General features: G+C 38.9%; 1 protein-coding gene across 1 annotated transcript; it reads left to right on the top strand.

The window, feature by feature from the left end:
- The first annotated feature begins 194 nt into the window (after nucleotides 1–194).
- Nucleotides 195–3,439, top strand: LOC146552338 (gap junction delta-2 protein). The gene is made up of 2 exons (XM_085257346.1): nucleotides 195–686; nucleotides 1,406–3,439. Exons 1-2 carry the CDS (start codon nucleotides 616–618, stop codon nucleotides 2,247–2,249), a joined length of 915 nt encoding a protein of 304 aa, XP_085113472.1. The 5' UTR covers nucleotides 195–615; the 3' UTR covers nucleotides 2,250–3,439.
- Nucleotides 3,440–22,083: the final 18,644 nt, after the last annotated feature.

Here is a 22,083-nt window from a genome sequence, read left to right as displayed (position 1 = left end):
TTCAAGCAAGCTATGCAAAAATGTATAAACCTTTGATTCTAGCACTCTGGACACCCTAGTCTACAGCAGAGTCCACTGGACGGTGCACGTTATGTCCCAAACTAAGTACCTGGAAATCAGAAACCCTGATACTTCTGGCTGCTCTCCACCGACCTGTCTGCACGTACGTGACGCGTGGGAGGGAGGGGGAAGACTACTTAAAGGCGGATTAACGCTGGCAAGACATTAAATCCAACCTCCCTCCATCCAGACGCAGCGCGCAGCCCATCAAACTGATCTGAAGATCGAAAATAGGAGGGCTTATAGTAATCAGCCCTTCAGACTCTCATGACAAGGAAAAGTGTGGCAACGTTGTGGGAGCGCTCGGCACACACAGCAGGACTGGCGCTGCGCGCTCAGCGCATAACCAACCAGATAGCGCGCAGAGAGAAAGAGAGAGACGAGGACGGTAGCAGCATCCCGTGACGGATGCATTTTTTTTAGCTAAAATTGAGCCTTGTGGAGACTGACAACAGCAATAGACAGAAAGAAGCCGGACGGGAAATAAAACCCTTTCTTTTTGGAGGGATTTGAACACAGTGCCGTTGCGCTCTCGTCTCCTCCGGATGCTCAGAAATGGGGGAATGGACTATACTAGAGAGGCTCCTGGAGGCTGCTGTCCAGCAGCACTCTACTATGATCGGAAGGTAAGATGACCAACAAAAACCAAGATCAACCGAAGAAACGCAGCAGCCTCCAGGATCGTCTTTAGCATGGTTCCCAGTCCCCCGTTTTTGTCTTTTACCTCCAGGATCTTCTGTAGCATGGTGCCCAGTCTTCGTGTCTGTGTTGTGGATTTTTCTGTCTTGTTCCACAGATATCCTTTTTTTGTCGTCGTCGTCCTCCTCCTAAGCGAGACAGCTGAGTAGATCAGTTAACAGCTGTCTCTTCAGAACCTGGGATGGTGCTGCGAAGTTGAAAGCCTTAACTAAAATCCATGTGTCGTTTCATGTGTTCATTCATCCATTTATCCATTTGATGTTTGGTGGTGAGTTTGAGTGGTGGTTGTGCACTCATGGGTGGCAGACAAAGATTGAACGAGAGTCGGCGTTATCACCTCCTTCCATTAACAAAGCACACATAGGTACAGTAACGGCAACACCGATTCCTACATGTCATTCCCATTAAATCATAAAACACACGCTCTATATACAGACGTGACATTATCCATGAGAGAATAACGCTGTTAGAAGCACATAACACGTCAAAGAGCGTCCTGTTCCATCACTGGACAGCTCCCTACACCAACACGCCAGATTTGGACTCCAAGCGCATCAGCCACCGAGGCAGCGCACAACTGAACCACGCTTACAGTAACCGTACATATTTACACGTATTTTCACATTGTTGTTTGCTTGCTTTTTAGGATCCTACTAACAGTGGTGGTCATCTTCCGGATTCTAATCGTAGCGATAGTTGGAGAGACTGTCTATGATGACGAGCAGACCATGTTTGTTTGTAACACCTTGCAACCGGGTTGCAACCAGGCATGCTACGACAAGGCATTCCCCATTTCACACATTAGATATTGGGTTTTTCAAATCATCATGGTGTGCACTCCGAGCCTTTGCTTTATCACATACTCGGTGCATCAGTCGGCCAAGCAGAAGGAGCGGCGCTACTCAACAGTCTATCTGACACTAGATAAGGATCAAGATTCGCTGAAACGAGACGAGAGCAAAAAGATAAAGAACACCATTGTTAATGGAGTACTTCAGAACACAGAGAACTCCACCAAAGAAGCCGAGCCAGACTGTTTAGAAGTCAAAGAGATCCCCAATTCGGCCATGAGAACTACAAAGTCCAAAATGAGGAGGCAAGAGGGCATCTCCAGGTTTTACATCATCCAGGTGGTTTTCAGAAACGCGCTGGAAATAGGCTTTTTGGTGGGTCAGTATTTCTTGTATGGATTCAACGTCCCCTCGGTGTATGAATGTGATCGCTACCCCTGCATAAAAGATGTCGAGTGCTACGTCTCCAGACCCACGGAGAAGACGGTGTTCCTGGTCTTCATGTTCGCTGTCAGTGGGTTTTGTGTGGTGTTGAACCTGGCAGAACTCAATCACTTGGGCTGGCGGAAAATCAAAACGGCCGTGCGAGGCGTGCAGGCTCGGCGAAAGTCCATTTATGAAATCAGAAATAAGGACTTGCCAAGGATGAGTGTGCCTAATTTTGGCCGCACTCAATCCAGTGACTCAGCTTATGTGTAACACACGTGGAAAAAAACATGTAAAAAACAAAAAACAAAAACCATGATGGACATGATGGACAGCTGTGCACGCCGAATTCGTGTCATGACTTAAAGAGTGGGCAATTTTTTTTTTAATTTGTTGGTCTTTGACAGACTTCATGGCAAGCGTGGATTACACGTTTGTTTACTTATTTATTCTTGCACTGATGCAACTTTTTAGTAACGTTTATACTCTGTAGGATGGTAAACGGAGACCATGTTAACGTGTTCACATATTTACTCTGGGGCTGTTCTGCTGTACTTGAAGAGAGTAAATGCAAAAATAATTGCACTAAGAGGTGAACACTTGAGAGCCTGACCTTATCCAAATGTGCTACTGACCTGACGGTGTTTTTAAGACATTTTCTTTCAACCTGTTTTGTTTTTGGCACCAACCTAATTAAATGGCACCATACAAAGGAAAAAAAATCAACCACCCAGATTTATATATAAATATAGATATATAAATCCTTACTGACTATGGTTCAGCGTAGATAAAACACATAAAGCTTACTTCATGTTTTTTTGTTGCCTGTGTTGCACCACTGACCTTAACACATGTATCCATTCCACTGCTTAATAGCTAACTTGCAAAACAGTATCTGGTGAATTTGCTGCAAAACGCTAACGTCTGTGATTTCCTTAATTTATGACACACCAAAGCGCCCACTGCTTTTATTTGTGAAGTGTTTTCTTGCTTTTGTGTAATCAAGTGCCATACTTGTATATAGACATAATATATATATATATAGATATGTATACATATGAATATATAAATATATAATAATCATCATGAAAGCCGATTCCCTGCTTGGATTATGCTAAATACCGCCTAATTTCTTATTTGCTTTAAATGTATTTGTTGTGATTTAAACGAAAAAGAAAAGAGATATAAAATTTTATCTGTTTTATTTTGCAAATGACTGGAAGAAGAAATGAAGTGCTACTCTTTTTTTATATACAAGAAATGTCTCTCCCCAAACCGAGCTGATAAAAACTGAAAAATAGCACAAAATTGAAATTTTTATCAAAGAACGGGCAATAGAAATCTGCTCTGGTGCTACAGTTTTTCATAGAATGGTTTTAAAATGTAACCGAAACAGATCAGAAAAAAACTAACATCTTTTTTTTTCTGTGGAAAATAAAAGTGGGATTAATGTACACCAGAAATGTGTGAGGTGCAGTACTTTGTGTCCGCTGCTGGAGCTTTTTTGGAGCTGACCTATCACACAGATATCCAGTGGAAGTTTTGCCTTGGTGCAGTGAAGAATTAAGCCACACCCACTTAGTTAAAAAAAAAAGGAGGAAAAAAAGGAAAAGAAAAACCTACCGCAGGACACACCTTGTGCAGGATCTCACCAATCTGCAATGTGTTGCAACACTGATGCTGCTTCCACGAGGCGCATCAATACTTATGCTACATAAAGAAGTGGCCTGGGGGAACTTTTAGTCTATATGACATGCATCAAATCAGACACTGGCCTCAGCTCTGACAGAGTGTTTGGGTGATATATTACTGAGCAAACTGTTGTGAGAATTTACTTGTAATATTCAGGGATGAGAAAAGCTGATCATTATTCTGAATGCTGAAAGAGCTGCCCTTTCTCTGCTCATCCCTTCTCCTCTTATTTAAGGAAAGCAAGCAGCCTGAGCTGAGGGGAGCCTTTGTGTGCATCTTCTGAAGGTCAGAGTGAAAACAAAGATGGGAAAGGGGGTGGGGGGTGGGCACATACAGTTACAGACGAATTTTTGCAGCTCACCGTTGCAGGTGATCTGGGAAAAGGCTGGTCCCTTCTCATCTAGGATGACTCTGCAAAGCTGGGTGTAATCAAAGAGGAAGGGCAGCCACACATCCATCTCCATCTCAGCAGGGACTAGAGATTTCTTTCTAAATCCTGAAGTTAAAAAAATGAAAAAAGAGAAGAAATGAAAAGAAAGAAGAGCTGTTTGCCACTTTAACTCAGCAAAGTGCAGTTTACAGCTGTGTGCATTTGTATCGCTCTCTTTTTTTGCATTTAATTTTGCCACAAAAAAAATCAAATCAAATGAAAAGTTAAAGTATAAAAAAATATAAGTTAAAGTATCTCCAGAAACAAACAAAGGAATGGGATGCTATTGTTTTATTTAATTTCTTGCAATACTTTACCTGGTTTCAAAATCTAGCCATAGAGCAAAATTATTGGGGTATGTTGGAATGCAATTACGCATGCTGTTTTGCATTTACATCATATGAATGTTGCAGGTCTCAGCGGAGATTACGTTGCGCATGTGTTGTCTGCATTTTTGTGGTCATGGCAGCCAGGCTACCAGTCACATAGAGAGTGTTTGCCCAGTGATCTGACAAATGCACATGACATATATCTTGTGGGAGATTAAACATCTGAGACAATATAGGTGCACTGCATATGGAGACCAAGTAATCTCAACGATATATGCATTTATCTGCTGGCCTCAGCCACCCCGACAACTGCAGTAGAACAAAATAAGGGCATATGCGAGCTATTTTTAAAACTCTAAGTCAAAACACTGTGGGAACACCTCTAATTTCATGTGATTGCAGATGCACAGGTTGAAGGCAGGGGTTTTTAGAGTCCCATTTCCCTCTTTAATGTGAGTCACAGACAAAGAATCACCCTTATATTAAAGGGAAGGTCTTCTCCCTAGGCTGTATACTGTGGGAGAGGAAGGATCTCATCTCATAAACAAAGGGATTTATTATGAGCATTGTGGGCCTCTTCATCATAACTCTGCCACCTTGCTTCTTGATAAAAATAAACCATGTGCTGCACATGCACAGATATCAGAGATGTAAGATATTCTTTAATAACCTGCAGATTTTGATAAATGTGGTGAAAACATAAAAAAAAAAATCAATAAAGACTATAAGAATCTCCACTTCAGAAACATCTGCTTTTTAATGTAGCTGGGAGAATTATTTTTGCATTTATATTTTACATTAATGTATCATACCACAGAAAAAAGAAAAAAATCATTCTTATAGTAAATGTTTATTTTTTTAAATATAAGGACTCTAAGATTTAAATCTTGGGACTCATATTGTGATTTGTTCAGAAAAGCAATATAACTAATTAATTCAAATGTTAATAATTATGTTGCACAAGGACAATATGAATCTTACCACAACACACAGTCTCATGAGACACAATTCACACAAAATATAATTATCTACTGTTTAAATAAAACCACACGCACAAAGAAAAAACTAAGCATAATGTAACAAACACCACACAGGGCATACATATTACAGTGATACTAAGAAATACATGCAGGTAATAAAAATACTAATGAGGTTTTATTTAATTATGAAGTTATTTTAATGTTAACAGGAGTTCTGCTCCAGTTAACAGACACGCATGCTTTTATTGTTATTCAGTGTACAACAAGTGCACAAGACATGAAATTTGGCACACTTGGCTCAACAGAAGATGAAATATACACACATAAAACTATTTTAAATGTATCAAAATACAAAGCAGCAAAAATACTGTAACAATGGTAAAAAGCGACCTGTGGAATTACAGAAAGAAAAATAGTATGAATGTAATATTTTAGAGTACAGCAGTCTGATGTGATTCTGTTGCTACTATACTGTACGTATGGCATCATAATAATGTATGTGTTTGTAATTCAGAAATATTTTATATTATACACAGCAACAGGTTTGCAGAAGCAAGTATAGTGCTTATATTTTAGCGACAGTGTGGCTCCAAGCCTAGGTCTGAAATTAGTTTGTGGTTCAGTGAGCTGATCTACTGATCTATGTTGTCCTGGTTTCGCTTTCTCTTGAGAAGAACCAAAATAGTAATTTTCCTGGTTAGGAATTGGGAATGTGTTATATTCTGACCAGAGTGTGTTTGCAAGCCCAGGCTTGCAGGCACAAGTGATGAAGCCAAAGCTAAAGCCGAGGCTTGATATATAAGAGCTTCATCTAAGATGCAATTAATAACAAATGCTGTTTATTTGAAATAACAAAAGACAACACTGTGTTGCTCTGGAACCTAAACACAGATTGTCCATACATAGAGAATATAAAATGCTAACATTTTCTGTGCTGGAAGAAGCATGTGAAATCTTTAGCTATGAAATAAAAAAGTCACTGAGGTTAGAGACACAATAACTGAAAAAACCCCTCAAATAACTGAATTTGAAGTTCATAATACACATCTTCTAATGTCAAGAACCGTTGTTCTGAATAAAGCTGGAAACAGTAAAAAAGTCATTTTCATCAGCCCACATCTACACATAAAAGACGACATAGTTTCCTTTATATAGTATTTCTATTAGTACTAATTATATATTAGTACTTTAATACCTAGCATTAAATGCCAATAAATAAATAAAACAAGGCCCAGCTACAGAAGGAACCATTTGTTTAGTTAACACTTGTTCATGAGTCTACTGTATTCAATTCAATTCAACTCAACTCAATTTATACAGCTCGAAATCATAACAACAGTCACCTCAAGGCTCTTTATGTTGTAAGATAGACCCTGCATTGATGCATAGAAAGAAAAACACAAAAATCATAAGATTGTTCCCACTGTTGCTCTTTGTCGACAACCGGTTGGGTTGAGTAAGTTACTGTCAGTAAGTTATTGAGAAGGAATGTAGCCAAATGAAAGACACCACAGTGGAAGGATTGCAAACAGCACCGTTACACTGCCATTACCTGCTGTGGAGTGATGAAAGTAAAGGAAATACCACTGCATCGGCTTGAATGGCTGTTATCAAGAGGGAATAGAATGACCAAATATATCAGGAGTAATGCAGGATATTTTCTGCAATAAACTGTCTAAAATTCACCCCGTGCTCTTTGTGTATAGCTGTTGGTTTGATGAAAATTGGTTCACATTTTATTGCCAAAAACAAAAACTTTAGAAACACTATATGGTATCTATTTGTTTGTGGGTTTGTCTTTTGTAAAACTTAAAATGATCTTTTTTAAGATCCTAGAAATACATTTCTGAGAAGAGGAAGAACCTGCTCATCTGTGTTTTTCCTGCAACGCGACTTAATCTGCGTGGCCTTTGAAATCCAGAACTTTCACCTGAGAGTAAATCCTGCAATCCTTTTGCCCCAAAACAAGCACATCCTCCCAATTTCCCCTCTTTTACCAATCTGAAAAGAGAAGGCTGGCTCCAGGGAAGTGCTGCTTTAATTCTGCCTTTTGCACAGATTACAGCATGAAAGGTGGAGAGCAAACAGAAGAAAAACAGTGAATGTGGGCCTTTTTGATCCACTCAGCCAGAAGCAATAAAATTAGCCCGGTTACGGTAGCACATATGCATGGTATAGCATGGTATGGGCAGATATGGCAGACGCTGACACAAAACACACTGGATGTTCACGTTCATGTGGAGGAGGACACCGGAAAGCATTTGCAGAGTGTGACCAACTTCTGTCTGCCGGAGGAGGGAAGGCATCCACTTTGTTCTGGCTGTAAAGTAGGTTTCTCTGTCTCTTCATCCTCACCAATTTATTTTAAAGCTGCTAAAAGAAGCAGAAAAACAAACTTTTCATTCACTAAGCCTATGGTCGCTTTATCTTTAAAAATCACCAATATAATGAAATCTTCACGGTACAAGGACTAAAGGACAGAGAACATCTGACAGAGTCTGGTTTGAGGGATTTGGCTGGCTGGTTTGGTTGTAGGTTAGGTCGTTTTGACCCATACAGAAGGATTTGGTTGAAAACAAGCACTGGCACTGAAAAAATATACCTGACAGACCTGAGAACAGATTAATTTCTCATCCATTTTTTAATGTGACCCGAGGATTAGGAACATTAGCGGATTATACTCACATTTGTCAACCAGAGGTTCACAGTGGGGACAGCCAGCAACTGGGTAAGGACACAATGCACCTGAACCCAAAATCTGATGGATTCCTATTGTTCAGGTAGGCCAGGGGAAGATGGAGTCAGCCAGGATAAGACTATTAGAACTTAAAAAAAAGACCAGGTAACTTTACTCATTACATTTTAATTCTTTTTTTTTTATATCGTAACAATTTGCTGTGGTGAAGATCTAACAGGTCTAAGCCCTAATCTTTGTAATACCACCTTTTTTTTTGCCATACTGCACCAAGTTCCCCTAGTAAAGTATATGTTATTAATGCAAATCCGATGGGACCAGGCCGCACTGCAACAATAAACAAAAGCTAAATAATTTCTTGCTTGTGACATTTCAAATTTCCCTCCTGAGGTGACAATTCATTCTCGCATCTACAGCCTGTTCCAACTTTCTACACCCACTTGCCTCCTCTGCATTCCCTAATAGCTTGTACTACACACAGCCCATCGACCCTGAGAAATGTTTAGGTTCTGCACCATTACACAGCCAATAAAAATCAGTGGCTGGCAAGCCTTAATCGGACACAGAGCTGTTCACCGGCCAATTGAACTTGTACTGATATAGGAGGTACAGAATAGCAGTGTGCAAGAGGGAGGAGACAGAGGCAAAGGTGTAGAGATATTAATTTACTACTACCCACACTGAAATGCAGTCACATAAAGAGAAGGCTATGAATCACTACAGAGGCACACAGGGACAGAAGATAACATCCATCTGGTAAGATTTGTGGGCGCAGAATAAAAGGACTACCTTCTAACTTGTCTGCTTAGGAGCCAGATGAGTGGGAAGCTGCTGCTATCAAAAATAAATAACTTTTTTTTAAAAGAGCATTTGTGTTGTGAGATGCAAATGCAGAATAAGAAAAACAAAGAAATTATACAAATGTACATTCATGATGAATTCAGTTGTTTATGGGTTCTAGAGGAAGTGTAAGATTACAAAGAGGCAATGGGTTGGGCTGACTGATGCTTGCCACTGCTATTTGATTCATAGGCTATGATGCAGCTCACTGTGGTTTACCTTTGGACTCTGTATGAACCACATACACTGCCATCTACTGTAAATATCCTATTTCTCCCTCAATTCTACCTTTTCTTTCCTATTCCCTTTCACTCTTGCTAAAGGATCTACTCCGCCTTTCTCCCACTTGCCTCTCTCTGCAATGCTCAACCTTTCACTACCTATAATCTCTTTCTCCCTCCCTCCCTCCCTCCTTAGTGTGTTCTTCCACATTGCTCATCCATTCTCTCACTCCTGTTCAGATGTGATGCCACTCTGCTGTGAATCACACGGCAGTCGTTTTAGAGGGCCTTAAAAAATAGTATGAGATCACACTTTTTTACTGTGTAGCTATCACAGTCATTTTTGGATGCAGCGCTGCTCAGAGAACACTTTGTTTAACTTAAAAATGGCACAGAGGGATACAACAGTTAAATGAGTCAAGAGAGAATAATAAAGACTACAATGTATCCAGTGGAGTATTGCACAGTGTTACAATATATGTATGACATATTACAGAATAATATATCAAATGGGCAAATATCCTCACTGGACTATATTCGGTACACCTTGCTAGTACAGCAAGGCGCTGCTGTTCTTGGCATTTACCGGTATGCAAGAATGTGCTAGAAATATTCCTCAGCTATACTGCTCCATATTGACATGAGAGTATCACACTGTTGCTGCAGTTTTGTTTGCTGTACACCCATGGTACAGTTTATGAAATACTCAGAGAAGTCCATCTGACACCAACAACCTTACCATATTCAGAGTCACTTAAATCACCTTTAAATCCCCCATGTATTTCTATTCTTTTTATTAACTAGGCATGAAAATAAAGCTGATTATAGGTAGCTAAATTACATTGTTTTCTCCTGTTATACATTTTCATGCTGTGTTTTGAGTCGTTGCTGGAATGATTCAATTAAACAAAAAGGGTTTCATTATCATACATCATATCTGTTTCATATCTGTCTGTCTTTAAACATTTTGAAATCTTCTGATCTATGACATGGGCAGCACGGTGGTGATGGTAACACACAAGTTGGCTGTTGCCTTTGAACTACAAATACTCTATATAATTGCCAAAAATGAAACGTGAAATGACTATTCTACACCTTTAAGCACACATGCTGTGATGCTCCATTGACAATTCTCCAAACAAAATAAGGGCTGCTGGGAAATTTGTGTGGAAACGTATGCTGCTGTTGTGACTGAGGCGTTAATTAGACTGAGAAATTGTGCCTTCGACTCTCCTTCCAAGCAGTCCGGTTTCACAGAACACCTTCCCCCACACATGAGAAATCCGTGCCACGCCGTGCGCCAGCCTGCCAAAAGATGTCTTAGCTGTACGGCACTTGAAATGTGTCCATAAAATTCCTTATCATGAGAGATCAGCCCGTAATCTGAGTTATTCATTTCGCTGACAAATCTAGTGCAAATTTGTTAGCAGGATCATCGCAGCCAGGCTATGCCATGCTGCATGTGTTGATTGTGTTAATGATTCTCTGCCTTCTCTTGCCAACTTATCGTTACAGCCAAAGGCAACACTGCCATGATTTCATAACATAATTAACAACCTGTATTTGGATACTGTAACAGCAAGAAACTGGACTGAAGAGCTTCAAACTAGAAAAAAATAAGAATATTATGTAAGAAATGTAAAATTATTAGTCAATTACACATGACTTGACTAAAGAAAGTTGCAAACCAACAATCTATAACGAGACTGGAGAACTAATGAGAACCTGCACAAGGACAGTGGGGGCAGAGTTCAGTACTGTACCTTCAGGCTGCTGATGCAGTGGAATACTTAAAGAAATGGCTTAATGGTATTCTAGGATCAATACACAGTCAACAAACAGAAGGGCTCTAGTTGCTGAGGGTCTGTTTTTTCTGACTTCAGCTGATTTATTCTATCACAATCCAAAAATGTGTACCTTTATAATGTTGAAATGTAATTTTTTTCTTGGCAGTTTTCTGTCCACTACAGTTTTAGTTGCTATGGAGAATGCTTACATTTTGAAAAATGGCAGCTTTACACAGGTTAGCTCAATATCGCAAAGAATCATGAATCCTTGAGACAGTTTTATCGTGCTGACTAGCACTGAATATGTCAGTGCTTCCCACCTTCATTGGGGAAAAACATCATTGTTCTGCCTTACATCTTCCAAAACACAAGTTAAAAAGGTATTCCCAGTGCTGGCCAACAAGCCTATAGACATTTGGCAAATATCCATCTGTGATAGTTGACTTGACAACAACAAAACATCTGCTGTAGCAATTACATTTTATTGATCAGTTGCTGTTGGTTTGATGCATTAGACCGCTGTCGTACATCAATTTTTTGAATGTGGGTTGTTTGTGGATTTTTCTACTTAGGTTGAGGTAGTCTTGTGCTGAAGAGCTCAGTTTGTGTCTTTCCATTAAAGCAAGTGTTTGAGTGTTCAAAAGGTTGCCTTGAGCAAACTAACGTGTAACTTCTTTTGCCAAAAAACACACAAAGACACACAAGATGTAAGACCCTGAACACATATGCCCACGCAAGTGCCTCTTTCTGGATGATGGTGATTTTTCACATTGCCTTGACATTCTTTCTTTTAAGTATTCACTTAGTCATTTTGTACTTCACTTTTTTAACCAAAAATTATTCTGTTATACTTAAGATTTTTTTGTCTTCCTATAACTGCCTTGTTTTTGTCCACAGACATGTAAAAGGCACTTGGTACAATGCCTCTCTAGTTAGAGCTGGTCAGGCTCAGGCTGGTCTGGGAGCTCTCCCATGGCCTTAGGAGGCACAACTGGAGACAAGCTGGTCTCTCTCCAAACAGAGATTTGGGTTCACATGACCTGATCAAGCAGCTGCCCCCCTCCCCCCACACAGTCCTTCCCTGCAGCATCACACACTGCTGACTGGGAATGTCCTCTGTGCTGAAGCTCACGTCATTTTGTAGCATTATATTTATATAGTATAGCATAACATGATGTTTCTATGCACTTACATACTGATGTATGCATAATGTGTATAGGCCATGGTATGAAAAAAGCAAAGTGCAGAGTTACTCTCATTGTTTCATATAGGCAATAAATCTGTGCTTAGATAACATAACCAGGATGCTGTATGCACCCCATGTTGACATACAGGACTACAGAATATCCTCATGAATACTGAGGAAGTGGTGGTTTGTAGCTTGCCAAGTCTTTACAAATGTTGCAGTGGAAGGTTGAACACCCAGAAGGCATACAAGACCAAAACCATCCATATAAAACAATATTTTGTAGAGTCATTACGGATACAAAATGACTCTACAGAGCTTGGAAACAACAAGTTCAAATATACACACCTTACAAAATGTTATGACTAATGGAATTTTTTCACTGTTGCTTTAACTCTTTATCGCTTGAAAGCCTAGTGGGAGTAACACCTGAAGTTATTTTTTGAATTCAGTGGTTTCTGTCATGTTTTTTGACCTTCTAATAGAATAAGCAGCTACAGTCTTCTAACGATCATCAAACCACATCTTCATTGATGTACTGTATACTGAAGTGTCAAAACTGGTCATCAAGGATACAGAGGAGGCTGTCAAATGACTGAAACAGTGTAAAAATGGGAGTGGAGCAACTGAGAATCTTAAAAAACATGCTATGAGTGCAGCCAACTTGAAATATGCGAGGTGAGTGTCCTTCATCACTCCTATAGGCGACTGGCTGGTGGCTGCATTTTGCTTTAGCTTTACAAATAATTTATTTTTAGTGACAGAGTAGCTTTTTCCCTGTTTTTTCTAAACAATTTTTTCCAGACAAATTTTGTTTTTATGAAAACAAAATTTTAAATTGATTAACTAATCAGGCGAAAATAGAAAAAATTCTGCTGCAAACCAATTAAAATTAGCTGGTGCAATTAGCGTGAAAAATACCTATTATTCATTCACATAGAAGTAATCAAATGGATGGAAACGAATCGTTTTCTGTTGTAAAAAACAAAGCAAAACACTGACGATATATAAGATATATAAGAAGGATGAGGTTACTGTAATGCCACTTCTTGCTTTGGTTTCATGCTCGTTGTCTGATAATTACATTTATGTCACTCAGGCTCAAGAGGAACCTATCAGGCTTGTAAGTAGAAACTGTAACATTAGCCTTTTATTAATCATAAAGTAACCATTCTTTGTCATCTTTTTTGCTCCGAATGCCGACTTTTATTTACAAAATAAACACATGTTGCATTAAAAATAAACTTGAAACCAATGACTGAGACCATAAAGTCAATGAAAACATGATTAATGAGCCCTTAGATCAAGTGAGCAGTAAGGCTCTTCTCTCATACAAGTTTACAGAGTCAAATCAGACAGGTTGCCGCTTGCTGGCCAGAAGAAATAATGCTTTATGACTAAATCTCGGAAACCACTGATGTGGTATAAGGTTCATATTTTCTTTGTAACAGTATACAAATATGTTTTTGCATAAATAATTTAATTTGTGAATTATTTTTGTACATTGATTTGTAAACGCTCTACATGCATGAATGCATGAATTTTAAGTTGTCCATTCTTCTTCATGTGTGCTGTTGCTCCACAAAGTCACTGTCAGCTCTTTTGGGTTAATTGATTTATATGGATACCTTTAAACAAAATAATATCAAATGAGTCAGACATAGAGTTCAGATAATTTGGTTACTTGGAATTATTTTCCTGAACAATTAAAACAATACATAAAAAGCATAAAGGGAATTTTTATTAATATAAGACCTGCAAAGGAATGTGTTTGGACGGCTTAGAATAAAAGAGCCTATTTAAGATTTTCTATGAATACAGGAAGACATTTTTGGTTCATTATCAAGAGCTGATAGTGAAGGTGCTCAACAATTAAAACATAGTCAAATTTGTAAAGATATATTAGAATGATTTTATATCATATAAAAACTCTGTTGATGGAGATCAAGCCACAACACAAAAAATGCAAAAGACCTGCAGTTTATTTACATACCAACATTCTTTTGATGCCATGCAGACAAAATCATTACCACTGCATTCCTGATTCATGTGGTAATCAAAACTCCAACTGCCAGCCCATCTCATGGCCGGTATAATGTCACACAGGAAAAATTGATGCTGTTTGTGTTTGAGAGACAGAAGTTATCATTTCAGCTCGCTGTGCTTATGTACAGTATGTCATCTAAATGCAAAATGCATGTTGTGTTGTGTATTTGTGTGTGTATGTGGCTGGGGATGCAATTGGTTAGCATCAAAGCTGTCTCTCTACTCTCTCTCTCTCCCTTTCTCTATCTATTTGATTGCCTGGGCATGAGGGAAGGTTTTAATTATATTTTCTTTTATTCAAATGAATAATCCTGAAGCACTGTGCACCAGGGTTCCCTCCTGGGAGACGTCACACATCTGGCAAAGACTGCGCTGTTTTCGTAACTCTGTTTCTCTCTGGGTTACTGGAGCTCCCTTCTTTGTCTCTTTCAACATCCAGAGAGCTCCATAAACACATTTATTAATGAAATCAGATGCAAACGGTACAAATTTTATGTTGACTGTTTTAATTCAGTGCTTACATCAATTTACCAAAGATTCATTGTTCTTCCAACACAAATCATTAAGAAAACGCAAGATAATACCTTTCCCCACAATTGGGAAACTCTTAATAACTACTCATCACTGACCAGAATGATTGTTTATGTAAAAAAATAAATCAATAAAAACTGTAATTTCAGAGTACAAAGTGATACGTTTGAATACATGGTTTGGTTTAATATATTTCCTAGACCACTCCTGTAGTGCAGTTCTCTGCCAAGGCCAATTCCCTATCTTGCAAAGAAGAGAAGCAGATCTGGATGAGCACCAAAATTTAAAAGGTCCTTGTTCTGCCCAAACACTACCCCTTCACTAACTTTACAGAAAACCATTGCAGAAAACACATAAACCAGCAAGCAAACACCAGTGAAAATACACCGTAACTATGCCAAGCTGTTTTAAAAAGAAACCAATAGATCCACACATTTTAAAAATAAATGTTTGGAAGTTTTGTTGCTTTAACTTTAATAATGTTTGAAGTTCTAAGAGATTCACTGAATAACCACTTCAGCTCTGGAAATATAATCATAGTCAATTCATGCAAACTTATGTTAATGTATGCACAGCGGAGAACATGCATACTTAAACGAAACCCTTGATTCACAGTAAGCTCCATATGTTTAATAGCTTCTAAATACTGTAAATATAGAGGAGATATAAACAGTGAAAAATATAGCGAGCCTTTATATACCTGATTGTTGGGATTTCTCAGATGTACGGAATGTTTTTAAGGTTTTTTTCTTTCTTTCTCATTGTTACCAGATGGGAAGGACTGGAAAGAACCATTCACTTTATGAAAGTGCTCAGTCAATCTCCCGTTTTGGATTGGCTTCTCACATGACTGAAATAGAGTGTGAAATTTCTGCTCAAACATTCATGAGCGCAGACCTGCATTAGATCACCTATGTACATCCATCGTCATGGGTGCTATGAATCAGAACAAGGCCAGGACAAAATAAGTGTGAGGAAGGGTAAGTGGAAAAGAAAGAGACAGGACGAGAAAAAGAACCAGGGAATGGAATCCAGGGAGCAGCGTGTGAGGCCAGTGTCTCTTCCAGGCAGCCAGACGTGACTTCACCGCAGCTTCCTTGTTTGTGGATATGATCTCACTCATGCAGACAGAGACTATGCCATCCAGCATTAGCAAGGAGCTGCCAAATACTTTTATGCAAGTTGCTAGCCTCTGTGGAAACCTGCAGCAGTCTACAAGCTGTTTCCAGCCTTTGATAAATCATGCAGTGTTTACTACTACACTGGGTACAGAGGAGAAACCCAAATCCCAAAAACATAATCTCAACTCACCTGCATAATTCATCAGAGCTGAGGTGTAACTGTGTTCTAACATAAAGATGTCTGGCTGAAGATATCTACCTTTGCACTGTCAGAACTGAGCCCTATATTCATTTACATTCTAATAGTGCAGACATTGTTTTACATAATTGATAAATGCTTTGTAAGCAAAATCTTTAACAATGCCATGACACACCCTTCTACAGTGGTAACCTAGTTTTTGAGATTTTTGGTTTTTTCACCTTCAAATTAGAAAGATAATTCCTATTTAATCAACAGTTTATCTGGAGGTGTTAAAACTCCTAATCCTCTAGACATTTTTTGCAGTGAACCTTTGTAAATCCACTGCACATCAAACCATTCATAAACTGGACCAATGACTTCCATGCAAGAGCTACGATATTTTCTTTTCTCACTATTTCAAATCGTTCACATACTTTTTAAATGAACTAAACACTTATGTGTATCTAAAGTTAAGGTTCAAAAGTGCAACAATAAACTCAAAAGTCTTTTTGCCCCTTCGTAGTTTTGATGGTGACACAGTTTGGATGACCTTGTTTGTTGTCCCCATTCTGGCACGTCTTTTGCCATTCTGGCCCTCTCTCCTCACCCACCTCTGGGTGCTCATGTCTGCCAGCAATATAAACACTCACTGTCAGTCATTTTTTTCTCTGGAAGGGCTGAGAGCCTTCCCTCAGGACTCACCTCTCCAGTCAGCCAACCAGTTTTCCCCTCTCTCTCCTGCCGGATGTCCCAGTGTTCATGTTCCACTTTGGCCTCTCAAGTGGCAGGAGGCAACGAAAGGGAAGTTTGTGATAAAAAGTGAAGTTGCTGACAGACTTCTGGTGACGTAGGTTGTCCTGAGGTCCATCTCCAGAGAGACAGTTTCAGGTAGGACTGAATGATAAGAATAATATAATAGAAAAAAAATGCATGGTACAAAAACACAGACTTTAACTTGGCCCCCTAAGTAATGATTCATGGATGCTTTTGTGCTCATGGGAGCCACTTTTGATCCATTTCATTGCTCACTTGAGAGTCTGCACCTACACACTCAACTAGTGACATACTTTCTGTTCGTTTCTTTCCTGTTTTAAATTTGGGCCCCAGGCAAAGTGATTTAGAAAAAAAGGAAGTTTCAGTATTGGCAGTGCACAGGGGCATCAGTTTTAAAATTTAATTTGAGTGCTGCGAGATGGGTCAGGTCTTAATGCAGCAGCCTTAGATAAGGGCGACTTCCTGAGTCTGGTTCACAGGCTAAAGGCTATTGCAGGGATTAAAACTGTGACTTTCCACTTACAGAAAATGAGATAGATACGTTTTTCAATATACAAAAAGGTAATGCTACCTGTGCCGCACTGTCTTGGTGAATTCTCCTAGTCACCTTCTGATTGTGCATTCACTCTACATAACCAGCACTTCACCTGATATATTTTTAACCATGCTACTATACCACAAATCATGCTTTAAAACATGTAGTTGACCGAAATGGCAACAATTCTTTTACTTGTCAGTCTAAAATACACCCTGAGCTCTAAACGGGCTATACCTAACAGCTGCAAGACCATAAAGGTATGAGCAGCTTCTTAACAATCCAAAGACTTTTAACGTTCTGTTCTTAACAATGTGAGTTAGAGTGAGTAACACATGTTATGCCACCATGATGGGCTCCAAATTGCAGCTCCTTCAGGTTGTTGCTGCTTGTGTTGGGAAGCTAAGGTACACTGTAAGACCAGGCTGCTGATTAGATGAGGGAAATGCAAAATGCCGGTTGCCTTTCTTACAGTCCGTTAGCTAACATGAAATGAAGCACCTGAGATCTTCTTTGATCCATTTTGCCACACCGGTAACATAAGAAGCATAACAACATAGTCACGTCAAGCGTGACAGTTGTGTTGTAAGATATTGTGCCTGTCACCCACTACAGTCGACATCAAAAGTGGAACAGATCAGCTAATGCGAAAACTCTACAGAATACACTCTTTTCGCCGTCCTTCGTTAGTTCCTTCCTATCACAAATCTGGAGCATCTCTCCTTCTTCACGTCTCTTTGATTACTTGTTTGCTCATCAGTGCCAGAGCTCAGCTGGGGCTAGTGTGCCTTCCTCATCTCTGATCCTGCACTCTGTTTCTGAGAGCTGCCAGAGGCTATTCAGACAGCAAACACACACAACACAGCATACACAACTACACAAACAAGCGAGAAAGCATTCAGCATGCACACACAGCCATATAAATATTGTTATGGCAACTTACAGGCGACATATAGTGTCTGTAAATTAATTAGTAATTAGTAGAGCAGTGCCTGCTGTCAGATGCATGCCAACATTGGGAAATGTAGCTGTCAAAGAAAGTGGAAGTGTATTTATAAAACAAAGTGTTCATATTATAAGGCTGCAGAGGAGTGTGATATCAAAAATTAATGTGATGTGATGTGATGCGTGTTCAATACTTGCTTGTAGAGGTTTGTTAAACTGAACTGGTCATTGTGAAGTCAAAACAAAGATTTTAGTTGTGAGGTTACAACCTATGAAAGATCTGCCTGGGAGAATCTGTGAGGTTATAAAGGAAAATATCCAAAAGCTGAATGATTTTAAACTTGGCATTGCACTTACCCAGATGATGAGCCACCAAACTGATCAGATGAATAGTTGTTCAGAAAGGCAAAGAGCAGACAGACTCACATATTGATTCATACATTTATTAAATAGTTTGCTGCTCTTGCATGCAGCAGATAAAAAAAAGTAACATTAACTTTTATGTTCTTTCTGACCAAAGTTTTTGGGCTCTGAAATTTTTAAATGCCAAAATTGTTGGATCGTCCCGTTCGGAAATCATTATAACTGTTAAAATGACACCGACACCTTTGTGTTCAAACAAAGCTGCAAGGGTGAAGTGTTTTCATAGCACTTCACTTATAAGAAATAATGAAAAAGCCACAATGACTAATGAAAATAAAGAGCGCTGTTCAATTACACAAAGCTGAATTGTTGCTCATTATTGGGACTGCGTATGACTGAGTGGACGCCAATTTAGCTGTATTATGTAATAGGCAGTCACTTTATACCTGCAGCAAGTTGCTATGGTTTCCATTTTGTACAGCGTTCTTTCCACTTAACCTTTGTTTCCCCTTTCCTCATGTCTGTTTTCTATGTAAGCCTGTGTTTGTGCACCTGCTAAAGATTAAAGCGTGGTCGATGGTCCGGGGCTCTTTTCAAAGTGGCAGGGCCGAGAAGCAGCCTGTTTCCATTAGCAGACCTGGATATGTGTGCTTAGGACTCCGTGTTCTCTGCCTTTTTCAGTTTTTATTCCCCTTTTAGCTTTCACCTTCTCTGCTGCGCTATAGGGCCACGAGCGAGCAACATGCGTATGCGCACAGAGAAAAAAGAATATTGTCCTGTGTAAAAATCACATTAAATTGTTGAAGTAATTTTCCTGACTGAAATTTCAATGAGAAACATCTCTTTTTGCTCTCTGTTCTGATCCATTCTGCAGTGTCCTGCTTTGTCCTTTTCAGCCCTCACATCCTAATACAGTAGTTGGTATTCTGCACAGCAAGGCTTATATTCAAAGTAATACAGAAATGTCATTCAGCACCATGCCTCTTTCCCAAACATTACCATACAAATAAAGGCAGCAGAACAAAAAGGATCAGTATTTATGTTAAGCTTAAATCTGAATTACAGCTTTAGAGAACTACATGGATCACAACCCAGTCATAATAATAACAAGAGTAATAAAAAGCTGTCCATTACTGATATGCAAGGTATGGATTGGACTAAATTGATCTAGTATATAATTCAAACTACGTTCAAAAGTTAAGTTTAACTGTGTTCAAATGTGCAAAATGAGCTTTGATCATTCAGTACTATGTATGTATTAAAATATCCATCGGTCCACTGAGATTGATTAAGATTGATCCAAGTTTAGTTACCAGAAGGTCAGCAATAGACAGTGAGTAAAATAAGTTAAACCAGCAAAATGAAAGCATGAAAAACAATAACCAGGTTAATTTGAGGGGGTAAAAATGATGGCTGTATGCCATGGTGTCAAACAAGGTCCCTGTTATAGAATTGCTACCATCACCTCACCCATAACATTTTTTAGCATCTTTGCAAAACCAGTTACTCAACAATTATATCAGGTTTTTGCAGGAATTAGCCAGGTGTGAGTTGTTATGGCCAAACATAGACAAAGAAGAGCACTGGGTGAAAATATGCAGTCCCCTCATTCATTTTAATGAGGCCGCTCTTTTCAGTGCAGTGTGGATTCAGATTCAGACTAGGACAAAAAACAGAGTCACAGAGTGTGATATCTTGTGCCAAGGTGCTGCAGTGGGCAGTCATGCATGCAATTATTCTTTGTAGAAAACTCTCTTTGTAGTGGGAATGGCATATTTTCACTGTTCACCTATGAACCCTGGAAAGAAAAGATTTGTAAATTCCTCTTGCATGATGTCATAAAATGGGGTGACAGTGTTACGTGATAGTAGCTGACTCTGATCATCAGGCTTAAGCGTCTGACATTCATTAGAGCTGCTTATCTCCTTCTATCAATTTCTCGACATCATGAATGTATTCTCTATATGTCCTTATTCTTGCTATAAATAATTATGCTATATACTTATTTAATGTAATCTATAATCATGTGCATCATATTATATTTTTATTTGTTTAAAAATGCTGATACCTTTAATGCCTTTAAATGAGGAGAAATCGAATCAGTGCCTGAATTTCTTTTAATTAAATAAAATCCTTTGGTACTGACACTAATTACACATGTTCATGAAAAGAGAAATCTTGTAATGTTTATGGCTATGGATGAACTGAGATAATGGCACATGAAGTCACTACACTCTTGCTGTGGAGTCACCTTTTGTTCTTTGTACTTGCTATGTTTTTTGTATTTCTTACTACAGGCTACTTATATGCAGATAGTACTGCACAATACAAGTACACAGCTGTGTGTTTTTTTTTAAAGAATGAGTTCTTTTCTTATTAATTTTTGTATTGAGTTCTTTATTAGGTTTTTTCACCGCCTCCCAAATGCTAAATTCTATCATCTCCAAAATAAATAAGCAGAGCAGATGGAGAATTTGCAGCTGTTGAGACTTTAAAGAGCTGTAAAATTTTAGGAATCAACACACAAAAAAATGTTTGATCCACACTATCTCCCTCTCCTCATTTGGAGCGTGGCTTAACTGAGCCGAATGAAAAGCAACACTATCTCATTGTTTCAAAAGCAGATTATCTGTGACTTAAAAACCCCCACTTTAGGCAATGGAACACATTGCCTTGCTGTATCCGAGCCACTACTCTGTTTCACACCATGAAAGATTCTATAAGAAGAGCAGTGTTAATCTCTTTCCCGATGCGAATCCACTGGAGGAAGGTGGATTCCGCCTGTTTTGTTTTGGAGAATGATCTGCAGTAATATACATTCTGTTCTCTATATCCGTCACTGTATACATTAAATAGTATCAGCAAGTGAGTAATGCGCATGAGCATGAGTACAAGTGAATCTGCCAAAGGATTCACAGTTACTGACAGCTACCTTGTCGTTCACTGACTGTCAGTGGATAAGCTTCCTGCCACAAGTATGAATATGTGTTTCCATGTGGGTGTGGATAGAAGAGCTGTTGTACAAGACACAAGATGCCCAGAGGTACCTTGGACCGTACCTTTGTTGCTTTTTTGTACTAGTGATAAGTCTCACTCTCCTTATTCTTGTCGCTTCAGTCACTATTCTAAATTATTTGCAGTAATTTTTCCAGTAGTTTTTAATCTTCATCTGATGATCTGATGTATTCTATTGTTCCTTGATTTGTAACCATTTGTTTTTCTGTTTATGCAATTACTTAGATATTGCACAACTGTGACCCTGAGTGCAGAAGACTTTTTTCTCATGGAAGACTCGTGATACTTCACGAGTAGCTGGTTTTTACTAAGCTTTTGCAAATCATGCCACTTGAATGCACACAAATGATCTTGAAGGCTCCATTGCAGTGACTGTGGCCTGAACCCAGGCTCTGGATCTATAAACAACATGTGTATGGTAGAGTTTTCTTTCTTT

This window comes from Mchenga conophoros, linkage group LG19, assembly GCF_057382185.1.
Source record: "Mchenga conophoros isolate Kocher_MC1m ecotype Shallow Benthic linkage group LG19, M_conophoros_male_GT1.1, whole genome shotgun sequence".
Taxonomy (NCBI): Eukaryota; Metazoa; Chordata; class Actinopteri; order Cichliformes; family Cichlidae; genus Mchenga; species Mchenga conophoros.
This window is presented reverse-complemented; position numbering and strand designations above follow the sequence as displayed.

Coding starts and splice junctions, on each gene's coding strand:
- LOC146552338 (XM_085257346.1), top strand. CDS start 616: ATGGGGGAATGGACTATACTAGAGAGGCTCCTGGAGGCTGCTGTCCAG. Junction 687..1,405: donor CACTCTACTATGATCGGAAG/GTAAGATGACCA, acceptor CTTGCTTTTTAG/GATCCTACTAACAGTGGTGG.